Source organism: Fukomys damarensis, unplaced genomic scaffold (assembly GCF_012274545.1).
Source record: "Fukomys damarensis isolate Sample0158 unplaced genomic scaffold, DMR_v1.0_HiC HiC_scaffold_13, whole genome shotgun sequence".
NCBI lineage: Eukaryota > Metazoa > Chordata > Mammalia > Rodentia > Bathyergidae > Fukomys > Fukomys damarensis.
This window is the reverse complement of record NW_022900925.1, coordinates 138,180-164,270: the sequence shown is the minus strand read 5'-3', so window position 1 is coordinate 164,270 and position 26,091 is coordinate 138,180. Positions and strand designations below refer to the sequence as shown.

Here is a 26,091-nt window from a genome sequence, read left to right as displayed (position 1 = left end):
CATCAGCTTACTGATGCCTAGCAGCTCCACTAACACAGGTTGGCATTGTTTCAAGTACTACCAGCTGCTGCAGCTTACAGCTTGCAGTGGAAGCAACTTCTAACTCAAAGATCTGTGACTGTTTTATGGACATTCAAAAATACAAATAAATTTCTAAAAAACATATTCAAAGAAATACTGGACTTACTAGGCAAAGATATGAAAAAGCCTGAAGTGCTGACACATACCTGTAATCTCAGCACATTGGGACATTGAGGCAAGAGGATTACAGATTCAAGTCCCACCTGAGCAACTGAGTAAGATCCTGTCTCAAAATAATTTTTTTAAAGGGCTTGGGATATAGCTCATGTGAAGGTTCTGGATTCAATTCCCAGTACCGTCAAATAGAAACTTAAAAAAAAAAAAAGACTGTCTTCACTATGCTCAAAGAGTAAGGGAGACATGGACAAAAACAGGAAACTATTAAGAGATGGGAATATAAATTAAAAATTCTGGAGCTGAACAGTACAATAAGTGAAATAGATATACAAGTAAAAGCAAATAAGCACAATGAAGAATTAGTGAACTTAAAGAAAAATGAAATTATCAGATCTGAGGAACAAAGAAAAAAATAATTAAGAAAAGTAAATAGTGTGCCTAAAAGATAAATGTCACTCCATCAATCAGGCCAACAGACACTGTGGATTTTTAAGGAGAGGGAAAGAGTCAGAGAGAGATAGAAAGAATATCTTAATGGCTAAAAATCTCTGAGATTTGATAAGAGACATGAATCTACATATCCAAGAAGCATAACACCAAGTAGAACAAACTCAGAGAGCACATTGAGATTATAATCAAACTACTGAAAGACAAAGGGAATCTTGAAAAAAACCAAGAGAGAAGCAACTCTTCACATAAAAGGGATTAAGATTATCAGATGACTTCTCATTAGAAATTTTAAAGACCAAAAGGCAGTGGATTGATATATTCAAAGTCATGAAAGAATACTATCAACCAAGAAGTCAACATCTATACAACTGTCCTTCAAAAATGAGAGACAAATTACGGCATTTCCAGATAAATAAAAGCCGAGCGAGTTCACTGTCATTAGACCTGTTCTGCAAAAAATTCTCTGGGTAGTTGTTCACGTTTGAAATGAAAAGCAGCTGGACAGTAACTCAAAGTCAAAGTAAAAAATAAAGATCTCTAGTAATACATGGGCAATTATAATAGCTATTATTATTTTGGTTTATAAATCTATCTTTTTGTGTTTTACATAATTAAAGAGACAAAAGCCTGAGTTTGATAGCTGGTACAAAAAAAATGAATAAAAATTATTATTAATTTGTCACCAGGCAAACGCTATAGAAATATTTAATCTGTGTGACATAAATACCAGAAAGGGGGGGCTACATACGAGGGGGCATTGTTTTTGTATGCTACTGAAGTTGACATAAATTTAAATCAGTGTTGCAAACTTTAGAATATTAAATGTAATACCCATGCCAGCCAGGCATGGTGGTGCATACCTGTAATCCCAGCCCTTGGGAGGCTGAGGCAAGAGGATCACTGTGAGTTTGAGGCCAGCCTGGGCTACACAGTGAGTTAAAGGCCAGCCTGGACTACACAGAAAGACCCTGTCTCAAAATATACATATAAGACTATGAGAAGGGAATCAAAGTGTTCACTACAAAATATCAAATAATCACCAAAGAAGCCAGAAAAAGAAGAATTCTACCAAATCTTCAAGAAACGGGCCAGGGATATAGCTCAGCAGCACTGCACCTGCCTTGGCAAGCATAATTATGGTCCTGAGTTTGATCCCTGTTGTGAGAAGAAACATCCATCTTTCTAATATTCTTCCAAAAAGCTGAAGAGGAGAAAGTTTTTTTTTTTTTTTGTAATAGGGATCAAATTCAGGAACTTGCACTTGCAAGGCAGGTGGTGGAACCTCTGAGCTAAATCCCTGGCCTGAAAAAGCTCTTCTTAATTCATTCTACAAGCCCAACATTACTTTTATATCAAGGCTAGATAAAAACATCACAGGAAAATGACAGACCAATATCACTTATGAATCTAGAAGCAAAAATCCCCAACAAAATACTAGCAAATTGAATTCAACAGTCTATTAAAAGGGAATGCAAGGATGGTTCAACATCAGAAAATCAGCAATGTAATAGCATTAATAGAGTGATAGAAGAAAATACACAATAATTGATATAGAAGTGAGATTTGACATCTATCATTCTTCCAAGATAAAAACATTTAATAAGAATGGAGGGGAAATTCATCAACATGGCAAAGGATGTTCATGTAAATCTCAGACGTAACATCATATTCAATGGTAAAAGACTGAACACTTTCTGCTCAGGTTAGGAACAAGACAAGGGTACCTGCTTTCACTGTTGCTATTCAACAGTGCTCTAAGCAGTTAAACAAGGTAAAGAAAAGCCACCTAAACTCAAAGAAGTAAAACTGTTTACAGATGATATGATTCTACTGATAGAAAACTCAACAAATCCATGAAAGCTATTAAGAGCTAACTAACAAAAAGAAAAACAGATTATATCCTAGGAGGTATACTGGGATATTCAGGTAAAAATAAACTCGCATATATAGTAAACAAAAAGAGCTAACTAACAAACTCTACAGGGCCAGGGATTTAGCTCAGTGGTCCCTCTGTCTGCTTCATAAGCATAAGGTCCCGAGTTCGATCTTAGGTACCAAACAACAAAACCTCCCAAAACAGTTCTAGAAGGCCTTGAATAGACACTTCTAATGATAAGTAAATGGCTAATTAGCAAATGAAAAGATGCTCAACATCATTTGTAATTAGGGAAATTAAAATCAAACTACAATGGGGTATCACTTCACATCTCTTGGGAGAATGGTATAGTTTTAGAACAGACAAAAAAAACCCAGAAAATAACAAGTATGGAAAAACTGGAGTCCTATGTGTTGCTGATGGGAATGCAAAGTGGTGTAGCTGTTGTGGAAAACAGTGTGGTGGCTCTTTAAAAGGTTAAACACAAAATTACCATATGATCTAGTAAAACCTCTCCAAAAAACTGGAAGCAGAAACTCAAATATTTTTTACAATGTTCATAGTAGGATTATTCACAATAGCCAAAAAGTAGAAACACTCGTCATGTTCATGGACAGATGTGTGGGTAGACAAATACACAGTATATACATACAATGGCATCTTATTCAGCCTTAAAAAGGAAGGAGATGCTGATATACAGTAGAGCACAGATGGCATTCGAAGACATTGCTCTAGGTGAGATAAGCCAGTCACAGAGGGGCAAATATATGAGGTCCCTAGATTTGGCAAATTCCTTGAGACAGAAAGTAGAAGACAGGTTTCCAGGCGTTGGGGTAGAGACAGTTATTGTTTAATGCATACAGAATTTTTGTTGGGTATGTTAGAAAAGTTTTGGGTAGAGATAGGGGTAAATGTTACCCCCATTATGAATGCATTTAATATCTATGAGTTTTACATTTATCAATAATTAAAATGATGAATATGCACACTTTAAGATAATTAAAATTTTAGGCACTGTCCACCCCTACTCAAGAGGAGCAGAGATCAGCTAGGTAAAAAATGGGGAGAGCATTCCTGCAAAGGGGGCTCCCTCACAGCTAGTTGGTAGCCACACATAGACCATGGTCCCCGCTTCACGAAGAGCCCTGCTGCCTTCCCTGGTACAGCATGACCACGTGGACATCCAGGAGCACTGGGTGGGCACCACTGGCTCCTCAGGGGTCTGTGGAGGCAGCTTGTAGTGCTTCCCCAGGAAACTTTGCCCAGCTTACCTGTGGGGAACGAGAAGCTGTGAGCTCTCTGGCAAGTTCCTCGAGGGCCTCCATATTCCGGCCACATAACACCAGCTTAGCACCAGCAGCATAGAAGGCTTTGGCACATTCTAAGGGAGAGAAAAGAATCTTAACAACTGAAGACAATCAGTGCTATTCCTCTCCAGTACAATTTGAAGGCTCCCAACATTACACAGTGCAGGTTTGTCTCTTCATGCAACTCCCATGTGTTGGCGGGTGCTATGGATCAGTGTGGAGCTAGAAGTTAGGGCCCAAGGTAGGGCACCTGTCCAGAGGAGTGACAGGAGCTGAGAGAAACAATCACAAGGCAAAGAGATGGGCAAATGTGTGTCATATGATGCTTACAACTTTCCCTGATGCTTTTATTTAACTTTGAACAACCCTGAGCATAAGCTTCATTTTTCAGAGGGGAAGCAGCTCAGCAAGTGATGTTCCCAATGGTCAGTCAGAGAACCTATCCCAATGAACTAGGACAAGTAAGCCTGGCTGTCACCAGCTATCTAAGGAGGCTGTCTTCCAGAACCATGTGACTTGCTCCTTAAGCCACCCAAATGTATGAGATCTATGGGTGACTTGTGCTGCTCTGCAGAAAATCAGGGCAGACTGTGAGAAAGGGTGGTGAGTCTTTCCCTGGAGTTCTGGATCCTCAGGGGCTGTTTCCCAGGGTGCTCCAGGAAGAGGAACAGGATGTGTACAGCACCTAAGGGGCCAGGGACCAAGGATGCTGAGACAGAAAGTGGAGGGTCAAAGGCTTTGCAAGGCTGGGGGTGGGGTTCAGGTGGTAAAATGTTGTAGGGTGTAGGGAGGCCAAGAGAAAACGAGAGATGAAGGGGTGCTGAGTGGAATGTGGAGAGAAGAGAGGCCTAGGAAGATGGGGCTGTGAATGTGAGGCAGGACAGAGTCCCAGGGGGATGTCTCTTGCTTGCTTTACCCTAAAACACATTCCAGCTAATTGTTCAGGGTCCTGAAAACTTTCAGCTGTGGAGAAACAGTGCAGTGCAGTGGTCCAACAAAGGGACTTTCTGTGTCAACTCTGACTTCCCATGCTTACTGGTTCTATGATATCTAATAAATTTTTTCCTCCATTTTCCTCTTCAAGAAGAACTGTGAGATTGAATAAGTCAAAGTAATGAATCCTTCCAACAATACTGGGCAGATAAAAAGCATTATGAAGTACTGTCTTTAATAGTACTTGTTTTTACTACTTTTTAATTTTTTTTTTTTTTTGGTTTTTTGAGGCAGGGTCTCACTATGTAGTTGAGACTGGCCTGGAACTCACTATGTAGCCCAGGTTGGTCTCGAACACACAGTGATCCTCCTGCCTCAGCCTCCTGAGTGCTGGAATTATAGGTGTGTGCCACGATGCCCGGCTATGGAACTCACTGTAGCCCAGGTTGGTCTCGAACACACAGTGATCCTCCTGCCTCAGCCTCCTGAGTGCTGGAATTATAGGTGTGTGCCACGATGCCCGGCTACTTTTTAATATTTCTAAGCTGCCTTTTTATAAATAGTTCTTTTTTCTTTGTGGTACCTGGGATCGAACTCTGGACCTTGTGCTTTCCAGGCAGGCATGGTGCCACTGAACTAAATCCCTGCCTGGCCTTCTAAGTGGCCTTTAAAAGCTGGTCTTAAAATTGCAGGTGAAAGCTTTGACTTGTAGGTATAAGGTGGAGCACTGCCTGTCCTCACCTAAGGACTAGTCTCCACAAATGCGCACAAGAAGCTCTTAGGCCTTGATTAACCAGTGGGGCACAACATGGTCCTGGAACAAATCTTACAGGCCCAAAGAGTCAAGTGGAAGACTTAGGCTTTAGTCTTCCTGGCTCCTAGAAGGGCCAGGCTTGTCGTAAACAATAATTCCATTTCTGGAAGCCATGCTGGAAGGGCTTGGTGAGGGATTAGGGTTATCCCTTGCTTAGCTGGAAGGGGACAGGGTCAGAGGATATAGGCATTGCGCATTAGATCTAAACATTTCTTTCCTCACAGACTTGTCAAGTTTCCTTAAATCTAGAAGGTTAACAGGAAAGGAGTCCAAACTCCAGAGTCTTTCAGAACTCAAGGGCCTAAGGCGTCATGGGAAGAAGGTGCTATGCTGCCTGTTTGTCCTCTCTGTAGCTGCAACAGTACCACAACCACCCCTGCTCCCCACTCACCCCCGCAGATAGCTCTCACTCACTCACTTTCTTAGACAGTTTTCTGGAAGGAAGAACTAAGCAGATGACATGAGAAGTCTGCTCCTGCCTATGTCTGTGTCTGGCACATTCTCAGCAAAGCAGTAAAGGCCTCACTGAAGTGAGCCTGATGTAGATCTCATACCATGCCAGATACCGTGTTCCTGAGGCTAGAATTGTTCATCCAGTTTATTGAATCATTCCCAAAAACTAGGAACCTTGGGCTCTATTTGTCCTAACATATAGGCTATTTTGTGAGATGCCACCAAAGGGTGCAGATACAAAGAACTAAAGGTGAGGAGGCATACTGGTATATAGTTTCTGGAAAAAGATCATCCAAATTCCACTTAAGCCTTGCTTCTTAGTAAAGCCAAAAGGGGAAGAAATGAAAGTTTGTGTAGGGTATGAGAGAGATGAAAACAACAGATTGGCAATTCCATCTCTTTTTGAAAAAGCTGATGCAGAAGGCGAGGAGGCTAACAGTTTGAAGGAGGCAGTTACCTTGGGTTGCAGTGGAGTCCCCAGTGCTGCCAGCATGTCTGGGCTATAAATCAGAACAGGTGTGCACAGCCATAAGTTTCAGCATGGCTGAAGAAAGCATCCAGAACATTCTATGGTTAGTCAGTGGTGCTACTAGTCTACAAGGACAAACGCCATGTAGCTTAACTGCACTAGCTACCAGAAAAGATAGGAGAAATAGGAAAGCTGCCTGAAGACTCATCATAAACCCCTGGCTCCCAGAGTACTAACATGGCAGGCAGAGCCATTGAGGACAACTTGGGTCTGCTCCTCACAGAAGCCAGCCAATGCAGCACAACCTTGGTGGCATCTGGCATCAGGTGTAGGGGTCTGTACTTGAGACAGCCCATTCAGTGCCTGTTCTCACTTTATTTGGATGGAGGGACTTCTGTCCTTAAGATGCTAAGTGGGGCAGATATAAGCAAAGTGGCTGGGACCCAGGAAAGGCTTAACTACATGTACAGAAGTGGTTTTCTCAATTACATTTTCTATTATGTTCTGTCTTGAAGTTGAAAGGAGATGAACAATAATGAAAAGGATAGTTGTCTTCCTGAAACATCCTCATATTGGGACAATTGCAACTCCCCAGTGACCACTCTAGGCAGCTCTCAAATACTGTTCAAGGACTTTTAAAAATTGCTTTCTCCAAGATCAAGAAGCAGCTGCTTACTCTCCTATTTATAGAAGTTAAGTAAGGTCAGAGGACCAACTGATGGCAAAGGGCCAGGAGGCAGCTATCCCTTTAAAGGTCTGAATATCCAATGACAGGCTCAGGGTTCACCCCTGAAGACCTCACCTAACAGCCACAGTAGTGAACCCACACTCCCTGTAATGTCCTCCCAGGATCCCTCAGCCCTGTCTGCTTATTTTCATCCAACTCTCAATTGCTCACAATTTCCTGTGCTACCGTACTGCTCCTGTCATGAATGCCCTCTCTACTGGCCACACCTTCCTTTTACAGGGCCATGTCTCCCAGGTGAGGCTTTAAAACTGAGTTCTGGCCAGGCATGGTGGCATATGCCTAGCATCCCAGCACTCCGGTGGCTGAGGCAGGAGGGCTGTCATGACTTTGTGGACAGCATGCGCTACACAGTGAGTTTAAGGCCAGCCTGAACTGTATAGTGAGACCCTCTCAAAAAACAAAAAAAGACTGACTTCTAAAGTCAGAGAGATATGGATTTGATTCTTAGCTTTGTGCTTTCTGGATAGAAGTCCTAGGGCAGTGATGGTGAACTTTTTAGAACTTTCAATGGTACACATGCCTTAGACTCACCACCACTGTCCTAGGGCAAAAGTCAAACCTCTGAATCTCAGGTGTGAGAATTTACTGAGATCACACACTTAAAAATGCTTACCACCGTTGGCACATAGAACTAACTGGGCTTCCCTTCATCAGGCCTGACTGGGAACATCCACTACTAAAATAGCACAGCTAAATCCTTGCCTTTCTCCGGCAAACGGACCTTCTTAAGAGAAGGATGCTGTCTTTAATACATTTGTTTTTATTGCTGTGCTAGGGATGGAACACAAGGCCTCATATGATAGGCAAATGCTGTATCACTAAGCCATGACTCTAGGCCCCAGGGACTCTGGCTATCACCTGTTTGTCCAGCACTTGGCACAAAGCCTGGCACTTACAGACCCTCAGTGGTCACTGGCTGTGCTAACACCAAAACACACAGTGGCAGGTGGCCTATCGCATTTCCCAGAGCTTCTCAGTCTCTTCCCTGGAAAATGCACTTAAGTGTGGGTGGTACCAGTGTGAAGTGTGTGCAGAGGCTGAGAAAGGAGGGTGGGGACTTCACACCATGTACCCTTTGCCTTGGCTGCCAGAGTCCATGATAGCTCAGCAATGCATATGCATTGGTTTCTAGGCAAAGAAAGACTAGGGGTTTGACTGACCCAGATGTCTGTCTAAGTTACACCCTGCCCAGGCCTCAGAAAGTTGAGATGTCACTGAATGGGAGTACACCTAACCTGGAGAACCTGGTAAAGGAACAGCTGAGACTTCAGTTATCCTGTCTCTAACCCTGCTGAGCCCTGAGAGGGAAAGGGAAGACAAAGGTATGTTCCAAGGTTGTGCAAGGCTGGAGGTGCTAGCTGAACCAGTGAAATATGTTCATTTGGTCCTCACAGAGGTAAAAATGCTTGTTTAGTTGTCCATATTTGAAAATCAGGAGATTACATATGAAAATCCTCTTTCAAGAAGCAGCCAGAGCTAAGTTAGGTGGCCTTTCAACAGACTGTGGAGTCTTTTTTACTTGCTTTTGCCTCCCCACAATGAGTCAGGGATCTTTTCTCATTGTATGTAAGGCCCTACGTTTTTCCAACTAGACTCAAGGACAGTGGCAGCTTGTTTGCACGTCTCTGTGCAGCCAGCCTCCCATCATGTCTGGCTGGCTTTCCACACCCAACAGCACTGATCCCCGACCCACCTCTCCCCAGCCCAGAGGTGGCGCCTGTGACCACCACCACAGCATTCCTCAGGTAGGCCTTCATGCGAATCCACTGTAGCAGCTGGAAGAGGCCAAAGATGCCCAGGCAGCCTAACAGCAAGGGCAGGATGGCTGTAGAGGTGATCAAGTCCATGGCCCTCCTCTTCAGCAGACTCTTTCTGGAAGATGCAAAACCAAATCAATAAATGACAATGCAGGAGGGGCTGGGGATTCAGCTCAGTGGTTTCGCCACCTGCCTCGCAAGCTCAAGGGCCCAAGTTCAATCCCTGGTTACTCCCCCACCCCCAAAAGACAGCATAAGAAAATACAAGGATCTTGCTAAGGCTCCTCCCCTGATACAAATCCCAGATCTCCCTTCTGGAGACCTTGCTTGGGGGCCACAGCAGTGCTTCTCCAGGCCCGACATGGCATTTGACCGCTCAGCATCATGGCCTTTGTTTTCCCACGCTACATTGATATGAGCAGACAGTAACACCATAGGCCTCACAGTGCCCCTCTAAGATCAAGCTGAGAGTGTCACTCAGTTTAGGGCACAGTAGCTCAGTAGCCTGGCAAGTGCCACAGGAGGTGGCAGCTATCAGCACTCACTCGATTTTCCTTCAGAAACCTGTTTTTGGGAACTTACATCATGCCTGTTGTCATTTTCAATCCCTGAGTATTTGTGGGAAAAATTTTTGTAGAGCTAAGGAAAAAAGAAACCATATTGATTCATGTACCCTTTCAAGCAGACACTTGGAGAATGAATGTTTCTCAGTGGGTCAGCTCTGGGATCCACAGTGGCCATAAATGTATTTCTGACCACAGGCCTCATGCATACCCAGGGGAATTCAGTGCAGGATTCCTAGCTGTCAGTGCTAAGGGTCAGCACAGATAGGCCGGTGAGCATGGTGCCCTGCCAGGCATATGACATGTTCTCAACCGGCATCAGGAGGCCACACCAGTGTTTGTGCAATAGTGTAGTCAAACGTTTAGGAAACATACCCATTTTGTCCACAACTGCCTTAATTTCCTTATTTCCCCCTCAGCTCCTCACTACCCAACCAGAAACTATGACCAAAGCAATAAGCAGGGAGACAAAGAGTCAATGATGAGCTAGTGAGGATTTCACTATGATGAGTCACTTCGAAAGAAATTCTAAGGCCAGAATCTATTAGATAAAGGTCCCCTGACAGCCCATAAGCTAGACTGTGGTGTCAGGGACTCAGTCATCCTTTGCAGGAATGAAGAGGCTGGAAATCAAGAATAGAGTTCTGGAGAAACAGCTGTGTGTTAGTTATTTTTTCTCATTGCTGAGACAAAATACCCAACACTAAAAGTTGGAAGGGAAGGGGTTTATTTGACTTACAATTCATGGAAGTTTCAGTCCATAAGCAGCTGGCTCTAAGGCAGAGATGGCAAACAGGCATCTCAGAGGAGGAACAACATGGCACACACAAGGCAGCAAAGGCAACAAGAGACCTTCAACAAGTCTTCCTGCCTCTTTTATCCCACCCAGACTACCAGGATTAGGGCAGTGCCAAACTAATCACTCATGTGTAGTGGTTTAGTAATCATATGCCCTTAACCCCAGCATCACACACTCCAGATTTAACTATCTGTGACAAAGACAGCCCTACCTCATCTGCATGAGGCTTTGGGGAAACATCTAAACACAAACCATAAGAAGCTTTAATAATCACATTTCCAATTCAGAAGGTTCTCCTTTGGCAGCAGCTTTATGGAATCAAAATCCGGGATGCAGTACTTCATCACTTCAGGTGAGGAGGGCTGGATTTCAAAACTTGTATCAGGATATCCTTCCCCCACAAATGAGAAAACAACTACCATGGCACTTATGTTTGGTGTATACGAGGATTTGTCTTGCCTTCTCCATAAGCACATCAGTGTTCCAGAGTTTGCAACCCACAGTGTAGCAGAATTACTTGCAGGGACAAAAGAAGCCATTTTCACTCCACTGGAATGAGTTCAGACATCGTTTCAAGATCACAAACATCATGACCAATTTACAAACACTTAACAGGTCTTCAGGGTGCTAAAATGCCATGCATAGAATTACAGAGTATTATCCAGGCTTGGTGCCCATTCTATTCCAAAATAGATTCAGCAATGTTCTTTTTTTTTGCCTCTCAGGTCCCATTAAGGAGCATCTGTCTACTGCAACAACTCAGTGCTCATTTGGTTAATGACTTTATTTGTGGAGGTGTATTGGGTGCCATGTTAGGATTCTTGTCCTAACTGGAAAAACAGTTAATGTTGCAAAAACTCTCATACAGTCTCAGATTGGTGGGGAGTTTCAGTCTTTCTCCAAGGTTTTCAAAATAATCTGGCTAGAACGGGACAGGAAACTGACAAATCTCTTCAGGAGTGTCAATCTGAATTATAATTGGTACCTCATCTCTTGGGGCATAATCACTGTGACTTATTCTTGTTAAAGATCACATGAAAAGTCACCAGTGAAATGCCATGTGTCAACTGAAGAGACCTGAGAAAAATGCAGTTTGACTTAGGTTAACTGGCCCCAGTACAAGTTGATGTCATTGAGTCCAGGTCACAGTGACTTATGGGCAAAGCCATTTTCCCTGAGCATCAACAAAAACCGAATATAAGGTTTCAGAAGGAAACTTTTAAGTTTTGTTTTCTTTTATTCTTAATTTTTTTTATCATAACCTGAGAGCTTTAGGCTAACTGGTGGTAAACAGCTGTTTATCTGATGGTTTTTCACAAGGTATTCTAATAATCAGGATATGATTCTTTTCCCCAAAACAGCCTTTAAGCCTTTTGTATCAAAGCATAAAATGGCCATAACCAGCCAGGGAAAAAGCCCTTAGGGCCCGGACTTCTCAGGCTTGCTTTGTTATTCCATTTCTTTTTTGCTCTCAGGAGCAGTTACAAAGGGTAGTCTTCATTAAAATCAAGCACATATGTGGCAGGACACAGGCAGAACAGAAAAGAGAAACAGCTTATTTGGCCAATCTGAATAGCTGGTGTTAGTTTTGAAATTAAGCACCTGTTGGGATACTCATAATCCAGACTCTTCTGTTTAGATGTGGTAGATGGAATCATGCCGTTAATGAAATTTCTCATTTTGTTTTTTACCTTTGGATGTCTTCTGTTTAATTCTGAATATGACCTTAAGCCCTTCCAAAATATCCTTATGCTAATTTTACCGATTTCATTGACAAAAGATTTAAATTTTTATAGGTGTTTTATCCTGTTAATTACATATAGTTCCTATTCTCTCTTTAAAAAAAATTAAAACTTTCCACTTGATTTCTTCAGGTGACGCCAGCTCTGTACCTGCTGTAAGCCCAGGAACACTGCAAACTTCCATCACACATCCACCTATACACTAAATTGCTTTGATCCTGAAATTCATGTTCAGAGTGGCTGTCCTAATCTAAGCTGATCTACACCTCTGCCAAAGGGTTCTGCTTGAACTTCAACTGTCATTTCAGAGTTTAGTATTTAATTTTTTTACCTGCCTTTCTAAATATATCTACATTTTTGATTAACATAAAAAATTAATACTTGGGCTTAAAAATGTCCCATCAACTGTCACTTTATGTACTACAAGTCCCTCTCTAAGGCAAGTCTGTAAGAGACAAACAAGGAGATAGAGTGGCATCTGAAATGCCTTGCTTTTCATCCAGTGTTACTGGCACCATCTCTACCCCCAGCAAAAGTAATGAGTTCTGTCCTACAGGTCACGCCAAGTCCCAAGTACATACTGGGACCCAGAATCCTTCATTTGGCACCTGGCTCAATAAGGTGTAAAGCCAACTCCGGTACCTATGCCATGCTGGGGTTCTGCAGGTGTTGCCTAGGGTCCTTCACAGGTCAAACCCAGAAAAGTACAAGTGCAGGTTTTCTGAGGGCAGAAGGATTGCCAGGCTAGTAGTACAGTGTACAAAACAACTACAGAAAATAGCAGAAAGCATGGGAGGCCCTTATATAAGTATAGCTTACAACTCTCATATGATGAATTAATTAGAAAGGAGTACTTTTCAATCCAGCTGTGTAGCTACTTGAGAAGATTTTTCTCAATGAAACCCTAGGTCCTTATATAAGACAGGTCCCATGTTTACGATCATCCTGACTTGCCCAGAATTAGCCACTTCCCAGGATGAGCAGGAAGGTGGGAGAAAGGTAGCAGGGGAGGACAGCAGGGCTCAGCCTCTGGGGCTATGGCAAGAGCTCTCCACACCTTCCCATGGGCCTCCAGAGACCAGAGCTGGTAGAGTTAGTGCCATTTCAAACCCATAACCTGGGACTGAGCCACAAGTTTATCCAAGGCCAGGGGGTCAAACACCAAATATGCAGCTGTCACCTCTGTGAGATTTCCTCCAGAAATGCAGAGACCACCTATAAAATATGACTGCACATGGCAATGGTAGTGCAGGGGTCCTGAGAATGAACCCTTGAGCCAGCCTACTTGGTGTTACATCCTGCCTTGGCCACTTAACAACTTAGAAAAAAGACCTAAAGCTTTGAGCCTTGCCTCTGAGATTGGAGAATGTAAGAATGCACAATAAATTTAAAAATCTATGCTGACTCTCCCCAATGAACACAGGATGATGATAATGGGAAACAACACCCCAAACCAAGCCATTTATTTGAGAATCAAGTTCAATTTCAGCATAATTTTCCCAACCAAGCCGGGCATGATGGCACATGCCTGTATTCCCAGCACTCTGGGAGGCTGAGACAGGATTGCACAAGCCTAGCCTGGGCAACTTAGTGAATTAGGGCTGGGTGTAGCTCAGTGTGAAGGCCCTGGGTTCAATCTACAATACAAAAAAGAAAACAAAAAACAACAACAGTCTTCACAAGGTGAAACTGTTCAAATTAGCAGTCCAATTCTTTCCACGAGTTTCTCAAATTCTTAAAAGATCTCCCAACTTTTATTCCTTTATGTGTACGTCCCCTTGATGGCCTTTCAGGTGGCTGGGCCACCACAGTTTCTCAAAAACAGTTGTACCAAGAGGGCCAAGGGAGCGAGACACAGCTAGACTCCTCCTTGTTGTGGCATCCAGGAGTCTTTTCACAGCACAGGAGACTGCTGCAGAGTGGAAAACAGAACTTTTATCTTGGCTAGTTGCATTTCCAGAGTAGAAAAAAAAAAAGTTTTTCTATACAAAGCAAGGTCACCAGGAGGTCTGTGCTTTTTGAAAATGGAATTATAAGGAGGTTTAATGTTTGTTAATTATGCATTTATATCAAAATGCTTATCAACTGCTGGTTTTGGATCTGTAACCACATTATGGACTGGGAAGGCAAGAGTGATGGTATAAAGAGGGAGTGGGGAAAAAAGTATCTTGCTCAGAATTTCCAGTATTTGGAGATCAAATGGTAGAAAAAAGGGACAGGAAGAGTCTGCCAGCACCAGTGTGAGCCATAGCAGGAAGCAAAACAGGGAAATGGAGAGAAAGTGAGGTCAGGAAAGAAAGAGACCCTTCCATAGAAACCACACAGCACACATCATCCAGAAGTAAGGCCATGCTGCAACATGCAAAATGTGTGCCACAGTCATGTCCAGTCTTTTAATCGCCAGGAAAGGGACCTGAGGAATGAACTTGCACTAATGGCCCACTGAAACTGGCATAGCCTCAGAGAATTCAGGGATCACATGCTAAGGCTCTCTGCTTGTACTTTCATACATCACAAACTCAAACCTAGGTTTGAGTGTAAGGGGATGGAAGTTCCTTAAAGTATGAATGTTTCTAGGCTCAGAGAACGAGAGAGGTTGCAGGTTCTCACTGTGATTCCGGTTCAGGGCTCCCTCACTTTCCATAGAGAGATTCTTTTTCAAGGCTTTCAGAACTTAACTTAGCAGTAAGACTATCACCTAAAGATCAGCTCTTGAGTAGAAATGTCACCCTTCATCTGTCTACTACATTTCTCATACACAGGTCAAACTTCTTAATTGTGATTGATAAATGGAATCTGTTGCCAAGCTTCCTTTCTTTTCTAACCAATTAAAAAATGAATTATCAATAAAAATAGGTAGCTGGGATTTCCTCAGAAACTACACACAAATTAAACAACTCTATCTGAGAATCAAAGAAGGGATCTTAAGACCCTCCCAAGATTAAAAAAAGAATCACATCAGGTCTGTAAGAAGGATGAATCATGAAATAATTCACCATGTTACAAGAAAAGCAGGCCAAAGGGTGGAGAAGTTCCAAGTGGAAGGCAGGACATTGGGAGTATGTGGCAAGGCGTGGCTTCACATCACCAAAAGCAGTCAGGATCCTGTTCCCGTTACAAACCTAAGCCTACTCTTCTGTTTCCTGACTTATTCTAATAAGCTGGTCTACTTCAAGTGACATAAACTATGGCTCATGCTTACGACCCATATCTGTAAATATATCTAAAAATAGATTTTCAGAAAGTAAAAGCAGAGTAAAGCTGCTCTTTTCTGGAGTCAAGCATCTGACAAAGCAAGTGATTGAATGGAAAGAACCTTAGATGGCAGCTACTTTGCATAAGTCCCGGCACCAGCGACTTCTCTGGTCTTTTGACTTGAGGCAGAGTGCAACTGTTAATATTCAGCCCTGACCTTTGAAATCACTAACACCAGAAAGAGTGGGACCTGGGAATCTGGATTCTTAGTATTTTCCTCTGATGATATTAATGCAGTTGTTTATCAGGGGGATGTGCTACCCTGGGTACACCCTATGGTGAGCTGCTGACCTCTGGCCACAGGGCTAATATCATCTCTCCTCCAGCCTGTCAGCAGTCACAGTGAAAGGTCCTTCACCTGCACCCCATACCAAAGCTCAACGTCACTACCCTCATTGGCCTTGTACCAATCTCAGCATGGCTTTTACCCTTGTGCACATCAGTCATCACAGGTAGGCCAGGTATCCTGGGATATCCTCTGGCTCCCTGTTATAGTTTGGGTCTAGATGTCCCGTCAAAGCCTCACGTGGGTATAGGTGGCTTTTTTAGAGGTGGCTGAAGCTAGAGTGTGTGATGTTGGGATTAAAGGCGTGCAATTACTAAGCCAGTACCTGATTAGTTTGGCAACACCCCAGTCCCAGTAGTCTGGATAAAAGAGGCAGAAAGACATTTGTTGGTTTTACTACTGTGTGGGTGCCATGAACTGTTTTCTCCTCTGCCATGTACCACTCTGTCTTGCATTATGGACTAAAACCTCCACAAACTACAAGCTAAATAAACCCTTTTTCCTTTAACTTTAGGTGTCAGGTACATCTCAGCAGTGAGAGAAAAGTAACTAACACATTCCTAAATCCCATTCTCTTTCTAACACCATCTCCCACCCCTCACATCTGGTAGCCCTTTAGGTCTGTCATCAGCAAAATCCTCATTTTCAGCCTCTACTCTGAGTGGTCTCTTCACTTTCCTGCTCCCTACTCCAACAATGTCTTGCTTCTCCTGAAGACAAGGAGTACTCTGTTGCCCTGTGCAATGGCAGCTGTTTTCTCTCCCACATCCTTCCTTTAATAGATCACAGGTGTAGTCAGGTTATCTTTGACTGTTTTGCAGACTTTCCCACCTACTGCCCCTCATTAAAATTTCCATCTTCTTGGTCATCCTTTTCTCCACCCATTAGAGAATTTATCTCCTCGCTGTTGCTTTCTCCTTCATATGTCCTGTTGTCATAATTCTTGCTAATTTTATATCCATGAGTACTACTTTTTTTGTTTTGTTTTGTTTTTTTGAGACAGGGTCTCACTCTGTAGTTGAGACTGACCTGGAATTCACTATGTAGCCCAGGCTGATCTTGAACTCACAGCGGTCCTCCTGCCTCAGCCTCCCGAGTGCTGGGATTACAGGCGTGTGCCACTAGGCCTGGCCATGAGTACTACTTTTAATACCCTAGTCCAGTGGTGGCGAACCTATGACATGCATTCCCCACTGGGTTGTTTGTACCACTGAAAGCTCTAAGAGTTTTGCCATTACTGCCCTAGCCTCTCAGTCTTTGACTTTCTGTCCGCTATTATCTTGTCTTCCACCCTACTGCAGCTACTCGCTTCCATAGTCACACACAGCATCTTATTATTACAAGTGCCAGGAACATGCATTATTTTTCCAATTACTTAGTTCCTTCGTATCTTTCATCATACTTTTTTGTACTTTTGAATATAAAACATATATAATTTGTTAGACTTATACCCAAGTATTTCGCTTTGGATGATGGTAATTTAAATTAATGGTTTCTCATATAAGAAAAAACTGGTAATGTTTTAATGTCAAATTCTACTTTTTCAATACTGACATAGAGAAAAGTGACTGTTTTTGCATATTTTCATTCTGCAACCTGCTAAACTCACTTATTAGTTCCCAAAGTATTTTTTGGGGGTACTGGGGATCAAACTTAGGACCTTGCACTTACAAAGCAGTCACAGTGCCACTGAGGTAAATCCCTGGGCCAAATTTCAGAAGTATTTTGTCAACTATTACATAAATGGCTATGTAATCAATAACAAAGACATTTGTCTTACTTCTTCCTTCCCAATCTGAACACTTTCTATTTCCTTTTCTCATCCTATTGTGCTAGGTGGGACTTCCAGTAAAATACTGAAAAGCAGTGGTGACAGGATATCCTTGTCTTGTTCCTGATCTTTTAGGAAGACTTCAATTTTTTTTTATCATTAAGTATGATGTCAGCTGTAGATTTTTTTTTTTTTTCAGTACCAGGGATAAAACTCAACCTTGCACTTGCAAGGCAGGTGGCGGCACCACTAAGCTAAATCCCCAGCCCAGCTGTAGATTTTTTTTTGTAGAATTTCTTTAGTAAGTTGAATGAGCACATCTCTATTCCTAGTGTGCTGGAAATTTTTATTATGAATTAGTGTTGGATATTGTAAAATGCTTCCCCTCTGCACCTAGTTTGATTAGATCTAGACATAATTTGTTAATTGATTTTTTGAATGATGAAACAGGCTTGCATATCTGGAATTTCATTTGGTTGTGTTGTATAGTTCTTTTAATATATTGTTGAATCTGACTTGCTAATATTTTGATGATTTTTGCACCTGTGTTCATCAAAAATATTTTTCAATAGTTTTCTTTTTTGGCAATTTTTTTTATTAGCATAATGCAGGCCTCATAGAATAAGCTAGGAAGTGTTCATTCTGCTTTTGTCTTTTGGAAGAGATTACAGAAAATTAGTATAATTCTGTTTGAATTCACCAATTAATCCATTGGGGCCTTCAGTTTTGTTTCTAAGGCTACTATTAGAGGAAAATTATTTAAGTTAAAATAGGCTGATTCAAAATGCCTACTCCTTGAGAGTTTTGGCAGATTATGTCTTTTCATGAAATTTGTCCGCTTCATCTAAGGTATCACATTTGTGGGCAAACAGATGTTCATACTTTTCCTGTATTATCCTTTTGGTCTCTATGGGATCTGTAGTGTTGCCTCCTCTTTCATTGCCAGTATTAGTAATTTGTTTTTTTGGTACTAGGGATCGAACTTGGGACCTTACACTTGTGAAGCAGGTGGTGGAAGCACTGAGCTAAATTCCCAGCCCCGGTATTAATAATTTATATTTCCTCTATTTTTTCTAAGCTAGTCAGGCTATTGGCTTATGAATTTTATTTAAGATTTTTGGAAAAACACCAGCTTTTGTCTAACTTTGTTTAGTTCCTGTTTTCAAATTATTGATTTCTGGGTCTTTTATTGTTTCTTTTTCCCCTTATTTTGGATTCAATTACTTCTACCTTCTCTAGTTTCCTAAGGTCAAAGCCTAGATTACTGATTTTATTTATTATTTACTTATTAATGGCTTTTTGTCATAAATAAACTTTACTGACTTCTGCCTGTTTACAATCATTCTGATCAGGTGACAGTGCTCTACTGACAGTTCCAAAATTTGCAATACAAGTTTAGCTTGGTGTGGTGGTGCATGCTTCTAATCCCAGCATTTAGGAAGCTAAGGCAAGAGGGTCACTGCTAGATCCAGCCAGCCTAAACTACAGGGTGAGTTCAGTGCTAGCCTGAAATACCCAGTGAGACCATGTCTCAATTAGTCAATCAATAAAAATATACCTATAAAGTTTAGCTGGAGGTATAGCTCAGTAATAGAACTCTTGCCTAGCATAGAAGAGGTGCTAGTTCCAATCCTCAGCATTGAACAAAAAATAAAAGAAAAACAAAATACAGGTTTAATGGAAATATTAGCTAAATTTGAAAGATGGCTTTAGAATACTTTCAGGAACTGAGAGGACATTTACCCGTTGAGTTTTTAAGAGTTCTATGTTGACTTCTTGAATCTTTGCAACCATTCTACTATAGTTCAGGGAGCCATGTTCTCTTTAAAAACACGTTAAAAGCCCAGTGTTGTGGCACATGCCTGTAATCCCAACACTTGGGAGGCTGAGGCAGGAGGATGGCTATGAGTTCAAGACCAGCCTAGGCTACATAGTGAGTTCCAGGTCAGTTTCAACTACATAGTGAGACCCTGTCTCAAAAACAAAACAAAACAAAACAAAAAACCACACATTAAAAACTAAAATTGTTTTTTGTTGCACTTCTATTTCTATTGCAAATCTCTCTTAAGTGTGCTTGCTGTGAAGTTTAATAATGAAATTCCTTCTTCACAGATGCTGGTGTACAGGGAATTAATGTGCTTATGGAGATGACATGACAATAGGAAAAAACAGTTAATGAAGGTAAATAAGATATACACTCATATACATAACATGCTGAGAGCTGCTAAGAGCAAGCAAGGAGAGAGGAAGTGACAGACATAGGCATTTACTTAATAACCTGAAGAGAGCTGGGCATGGTAATGCAAACCTATAATCCCAGCATTCTGGGAAGCTGAAGCAACAAGCTCACAAGTTTGAGTCCAACCTTGGAAACTTAGAGACTTAGTGAGGCTCTGTTTCAAAATAAAAATACAAAAAGGGCTGGGGTGTAGCTTGGTGCAAAGGCGTTGGGTTCAATCTCCATCCCCAGTATACCCCTCCCAAAGGCACAGAAGAAAATGTCTAGTTGATGGATATAATTCTGATTCAGTACTTGTTCAGTTATGTTTCAAACATGTGAAACATTAGGCTCTTTATATTTCATTTACTCTTTAAGTCATGCAACACATATTTGAGTACCTACCTGTGAAAACAAGAAGACCCTGTCCCTGCTATCTCAGAGTTAATGGTGACAAGGAAAAGAACTATCATAAACAAATACTTGGTTACAGTCTAGCATGAACTACAAGGTGAGCAAATGATATTTTAAGTATATATCTAGTCGGGTTGTTTGTATTACTTTTCCCTCCACCAAAATGCCTCATAATGTTTCATAGGGGAGGGCCAGCGATTTAGCTCAGTGGTACCACCACCTGCCTTGCAAACACAAGGTTTGATTCCTGGCACCAAAATAAAAAAATGAATGAATGAATGAATATATATTTCTTAGGGGATTCAGAGTGAATAAGTTCCAAAATTTGGTGCACAATTCCATCTTTCCTTTTGAGCTTTAAATGTGGTGGCTTTTTTTTTTAAACTTTTTTTTCCATTATTTTATTGGTACATTTAAAGCAAACAATTTTTTTTTTACAAATATTTACAGTCTTTGCATAAAAATGCAGTTTTTAACAACAGAAAATTATTCTTTTTCACAGTATGTGATTACACTTACCAGTAAATTATTTTTGGCTTTTTGAAACAGGGTCTAACTATGCAGTTCAGGCTGGCCTTGAACTCTTAGCAACCCTCATGCCTCAGTTTACCAAGTACTGGGATTATAGGTTTGTGCTACATGCCTGGCCTAAATTACTGATTTTACTAATGACTTTTTAATGTTGATTTTGGTACCAGGGATTGAACTCGGGTCTTTGCGCTTGCAAGGCAGGCCACCAAACCACTGAGCTAAATCCCCGGCCCTAATGTTGATTTGTAACCTGTAACTCTGCTGAATTTTTTTTTCTTTTTTTCTGTACTGGGTATTGAATTCAGGATCTTACACTGCAAGGCAGGAGCAGTTCCACTGAGCTAAATCACTGGCACTTAGATTACTAATTCTGGATCTTTCTTTTTTATCTATGAATAAATTTCCCAGTGCTTTTGCTGCATTCCATAAATTTTGATAAGTTCTTTTAGTTCAAAATATTTTATAATTTCTCTTCTGATTTCTTCTTCAACCCTTGTCTTATTTAGAAGTACACTGTTCAATCTTTAAGCATTTGGAGATTTCAAATTATCTTTCCATTACTGATTTCTAATTTAATTTTATTGTTATGAGATCAGAGAGTGTATGATTTCTATACCTTTATTTTATTTTTTTGTGATACTGGGGATTGAACTTGGGACCTTGAGCTTGTGAAGCAGTGGATCCACTCAGCTAAATCCCTGGCCCTCTATTCTTTTAAATTTATTAAATCACTTTTCTGTTTCTTGAATAAGTCTTATATTTTTATTGTTGAAGATGTGATGGTTTTGTTGAGAAATTGACAAGTCCAGATTTTTATTTTCTACTTTAAAGAATGGTGTAGTTGCTGATCGACTGATCTATCCATGCATCCTTTCTTTCCTTCCTTCCTTTTTTTCTCCCTCCCTCCCTCCCTTCCTCCTTCCTTCTTCCTTCCCTCCCTTTCTTCCTTCTTTTTTTCCCTCTGTCTTCTTTTCCTTCCCTCTCTCCCTCCATTCCTTCTTGCTAAGTTGTCCAGGCTGGGCTCAAACTTGGGACCCTCCTGCTTCAGGTTCCCAGACTGCTGGTATTATAAGGATGTATCTCCAAACTTGGCTTAAATTTTTACTTAGTGATATGCCTGTACTAAATGTATAGATTTTGTCTTGCCTGCAATGTGTGGCCACTGATATTTTTTGAGTGATTTTTTACCTTGTTTTCATTTTTATGCTTGGATTCCTACTAGGGGTAACCTCTGTACTTGCAGTTCAGTGGACATTTGGTTACTGGTCAGAGTTTGTATTCAAATGCCTCAAATAAATATGGCATCCATCTTTTAGAGATGGATCTGTGTTTGGGGTGGGAAGCATATTCAAAGCTCACACAATTTTCATCAGTGCCTCTCACATCTCTTCTGCATGTGTACATAGTTTCTTTGCCAGTGAGGGATATACGGATAGTTAGGCTTGGCTCTCCTCCGCTCATGGAAGTTGTTATCCAGTCATCTACTTTTTTTTTTTTTTTTTTTTTTTTTTTTTTTGGTAGCAGGGATAGAACTTAGGACATTGTGCTTGCACGGTATGTGGCAGAACCATTGAGCTAAATCCCCAGCCCCAGTCATCTAAATTGTGTGGAAATTTATCAAGCTCATCCCTATACTTCTTATTGATAGGATTTTGCAGTCAGATTTCTGGCTAGTCCACTGGTTCACTGCTTGATGAACTAGTGCCACAACTTCAGATTGGCATAGAAGGCCAATTGCTCATTTTCTTAGCACCAAAAGTGCTAACAAAGCTGCAGGGCATGGTTTTGTTCTGGAATTAGTCTCCACTAACAGTGAGGCTGCCAACCTTTAAGGCCTGCCCCACCTTAGTTAACCTACTGCACTGACTGAACTAGGGGTGTGAGTTGAGCGCAAACCCAGGGAAGAGTGGGAGAGATTCCACCAACTGTTCTTACTCCAAGTTCAATGGTATTTCATGAACAATACTTCTTGATTTATTATATGCCTATGGCTGATTTCAAAACCTCTGAAATGCTTGCTTTTTATAATTTTGTCCTGTTTCCTGATTGGTTTTTGAGATTTGCCAACCTCCCATACCAGAAGTGTTGACCTCTGTCCACAAGAACTTTTAATATAAGTTTTTCTACTCCATATATTAAAAGCCCAATAATATTGGACATAGAAACCCACCAACATATAAATGATGCATCTTGAATAATCCTAGCTGAATGTCTCCATCATCACTGCTGCTACTACAACAAGACCCAAGAAAGAAAGAGGGAGAAACACACACACACACACACACACACACACACACACACACACACACACACATAGAGCCAGAGACAGAGTTTTAAGATATTATCTGTGCCAAATTAAATGGAAAACATTGTAAGGAAAATATCCTTAACTTTATTAGAATAAAAAATACATTACACAACTATTTTGTTCCTGTAAAAATTCATATTTCGTCATTTTATCTAGCACCCTCGGTCTAGTACCCATTGCTATAGCTGTCCAAATATACCTTCCTTCTGACTTAATAAGTTAAAAAATTTTGTTGCTTATAGTGTTTTTGACACGAAATATTTTAGGTCTGCCTTGCTTTCTGCCTAAGGTGAAGTTGCTAGCTGTTATTTTTCTATTGCAATATAAATAAGTTAGAAGAGAGAATGATAATTTCAAGTGTTTGGTATAGCAAATTGTCTCTGGCATCAAGTAGACCTTGGTTCGAATATTAACAAAGAAGCTAACCAGGTGAATACCTTTGGACAAGCAGCTTAAATGCTTCAGCCAGTTTCTTCATGTGCAGAACACATCTATATCTACCTTTTAGGATGGCAGGGAGGGTTACTTGACGATATGTATATTAAGAAATCTTCTATCTGTAAATGATAGTGATTATCACTGTAATTTCTAGGTGATTTATTTAGGAGGGTAATAGATAACAAGAGAAATGGTGAAGAGAAAGAACAAAGAAATGAATAAATTAATATTCTTCCTTGCTGTGCCCAGCTCTAACTGGTAACAAGATTAATCAATTTAAATTTCTTAGGGGCTGGGGATTTAGCTCAGTGGTTCCGCCGCCTGCCTTGCAAGTGCAAGGGCCAGTTTGATCCCCGGCACCCCCCAAAAAAGACAATTTAGTAATGCATTTTATTCCCCCTTCTTTAAAATTAAAATGCTTCTACACATTATATAGTATTCTACCATATGCAACATACAAATTATGTTTTGTAATTTTGGCAGGTGGAGAGCAGAGAGAACCCTGCATTCTGATGGACTTGAGCACCAGGATCCATCACCTATGGCTAGCCTTACCCCAGCCCTGACGTCTCCATCCCACTTCTGCTCCTTCCACCTGGCTGCATCTAACACCCAGAACACATCTGGCAAAAAGTAAGAAAGTAGTCCCCAGGCCAAGCTCTCCCCCAGTCTTTCATCTGGAGCAATGTTTCTAGAGTTCAACAGATACCCACCCCTACACTAAGGCAGGCTTTGTCCAGCACAATCTTCGTTAAGAAACGTAGGCTGAAGGAGCCTAGAGCAAAAGGGACATCCCCATCCTGTGGTAGGAAGAGATCTCTGCAAGTTGCCCAGCTAAAATGGAGGCACTGAAGCTTTGTAAGACTGCTGAAGGCCTGGAAGTCCCTCTGAAGAGGTGCCTGACACCTCTGCTTCCCAGATTGTGAATGCATCTGGCCAGGTGGAGCAGAAAACATTCACTGTGCTGGTTATGCTGAGCTCGTAGTCTAATGGCTGTCAACACTGGGTCCCCTACCTCCTGCTGCTTTCCCAATGCCCAGTCTCACAGGGTTCGTTCTGAACCGAACACTATGGCATTATTAACCTCCCTCCCAACTCCCTGCTCCGTCCAAGAGGCAAGATGGCTGCTGAAGAAGCCCAAGAAGATTTCTGTCTTCTAAGTAAGCCATTCTAGTGACAATTCACAGCTGGGCTTATAGAACAGTCCCCCACCCCCTAGCCTGAGTTCAGTCCTATCTTCTATCCCGCCACCAACACATGGACAACAGCAGCAGGGGCCACTGGAACAAAGACTGTGACATCTGCATGTGTCACAATGAAGAGGCTCTGACTGCTTGTCCAGGAACTGGTCTCCTACTTGGAAGGCAGCACTGCCAGCTTGTGTTGCTTCCTGCAGCTTTGGAATACAACTCCAGGCAGTGCCATCATGCCTGAGCTGTCAGTCACTTAGCAGTAATTACTGCTGCATGCTGCTCATCACCCCAGGTTTTTTTTTATAACCCGTGGTGTAAGTATAAGATGCTACAAGCCCTGACCCAGGCCCCAGGGGCCGAGAGTTGCACCATCCTCTTGTTGTCAGACCCAACCAGAGACACCTATTCCCCCCAAGCCCAATTCAAATACTACGTGGATGGCAGAAGCCCCATGGATGGTGATGGCTTTCACCAACTCAAAAAAGCTGTCATGTGTTACCTGCAGAAACTCAACTGACACTTCTAAGGTCATGGAATCCACAAAGTTGAAGTCAACCTGGAAATAGCTCACATTAGGGCTTTGGTCTCCAGGAGATGACACGAAGTTTTAGGAGCAAGAGACCACAGCACTTTGTACATGACCCAGGGATCAGATTGTTCATCAGGATTCTATTACTGTGGGCTGCACAGGAAGGCCAGGGAGGAGGCTGGGAACTCCCCCAGTAAGGCCAGAAGGAAGCTGGGCACAGGAAGGCCAGAAGCAAGTCAGAAATTGGAGGTGCTAGGAAAAGGTACTGATACCAAGAAGATCAGCAGCATTTGGCCTACTGCCTAACTGGACAAAAAGCCTAGCACATTATCTGTTTTCTTCCCTTGGAATGGGGCACTGGGACAGGTTGGCCTCCCTCCTAAAGAGTGAAGAGTTGGAAGCCTAAGTTGCAGGCCTCAGCTTGGATGCTCTTCCTGTTAAAACAGGTGTCAGGAGAAGGCAACAGGCATTGAGTCCTTCACAGTCACACTACTGCTGTTCTCTTTTCTAAACACATCAACTTCCTTCAGAAAGCTGGATGAAAGGTGTGTTCACCATTGGACAGTGTTTTATTTATTGCATGACTGTCACTAAAGATGCAAGCCTAGAGTTGTGGATATAGAGTAGTGGTAGAGTGTGGGGTTAGCATACATGAAGTCCTGGGTTTGAGCCCTAGTACCTAAAATTTAAAAAGAAATAGAAACCAGTGCAAACCTATAAGTCATTTTAAATGTACAGGAGAGGGGAGGGAACACTATTGAGAAGAGAAGGAAAGCTAGGGCTCAGGGCTCAGCTTCCTCACTTGGTTCAAAACCCCACTGGTCTTGGACATTCCAGGGCCTCATCAGAGGTCTGTCTAGAGCCAGGGCTTTAACAGTAGCTGTCTTCACCTTTGAAGTGAGAGAAATGAGCATTTTTCTTCTGTGAGAAGACTGTTCTTTGTAGGACAGGCAAAGTTTCATTCATTTGTACTGTTTGTTGTTGAACTGAAATAAATTTGCCCCCCCTCAAAAACAAAAACAGGCATTTTCCTATAAAG

At 41.8% G+C, this 26,091-nt stretch overlaps 1 protein-coding gene and 2 pseudogenes across 3 annotated transcripts in view; 2 read left to right on the top strand and 1 right to left on the bottom strand.

Annotated features, from left to right (window-relative positions):
- Window positions 1-26,091, bottom strand: part of Dhrs7b (dehydrogenase/reductase 7B) — a 46,327-nt gene that overhangs the window by 7,646 nt on the left and 12,590 nt on the right. For all 3 annotated transcript variants that reach the window (XM_010618175.1, XM_010618176.1, XM_010618177.2), the window contains 2 exons: window positions 8,942-9,120; window positions 3,796-3,905 (listed from right to left, as the gene is read on the bottom strand). In XM_010618175.1, the coding sequence (XP_010616477.1) occupies window positions 3,796-3,905; window positions 8,942-9,120 (289 nt within the window). The remainder of the gene's footprint in view (window positions 1-3,795; window positions 3,906-8,941; window positions 9,121-26,091) is intronic.
- Window positions 9,847-11,394, top strand: LOC117285833 (annotated as a pseudogene).
- Window positions 23,872-25,174, top strand: LOC104858068 (annotated as a pseudogene).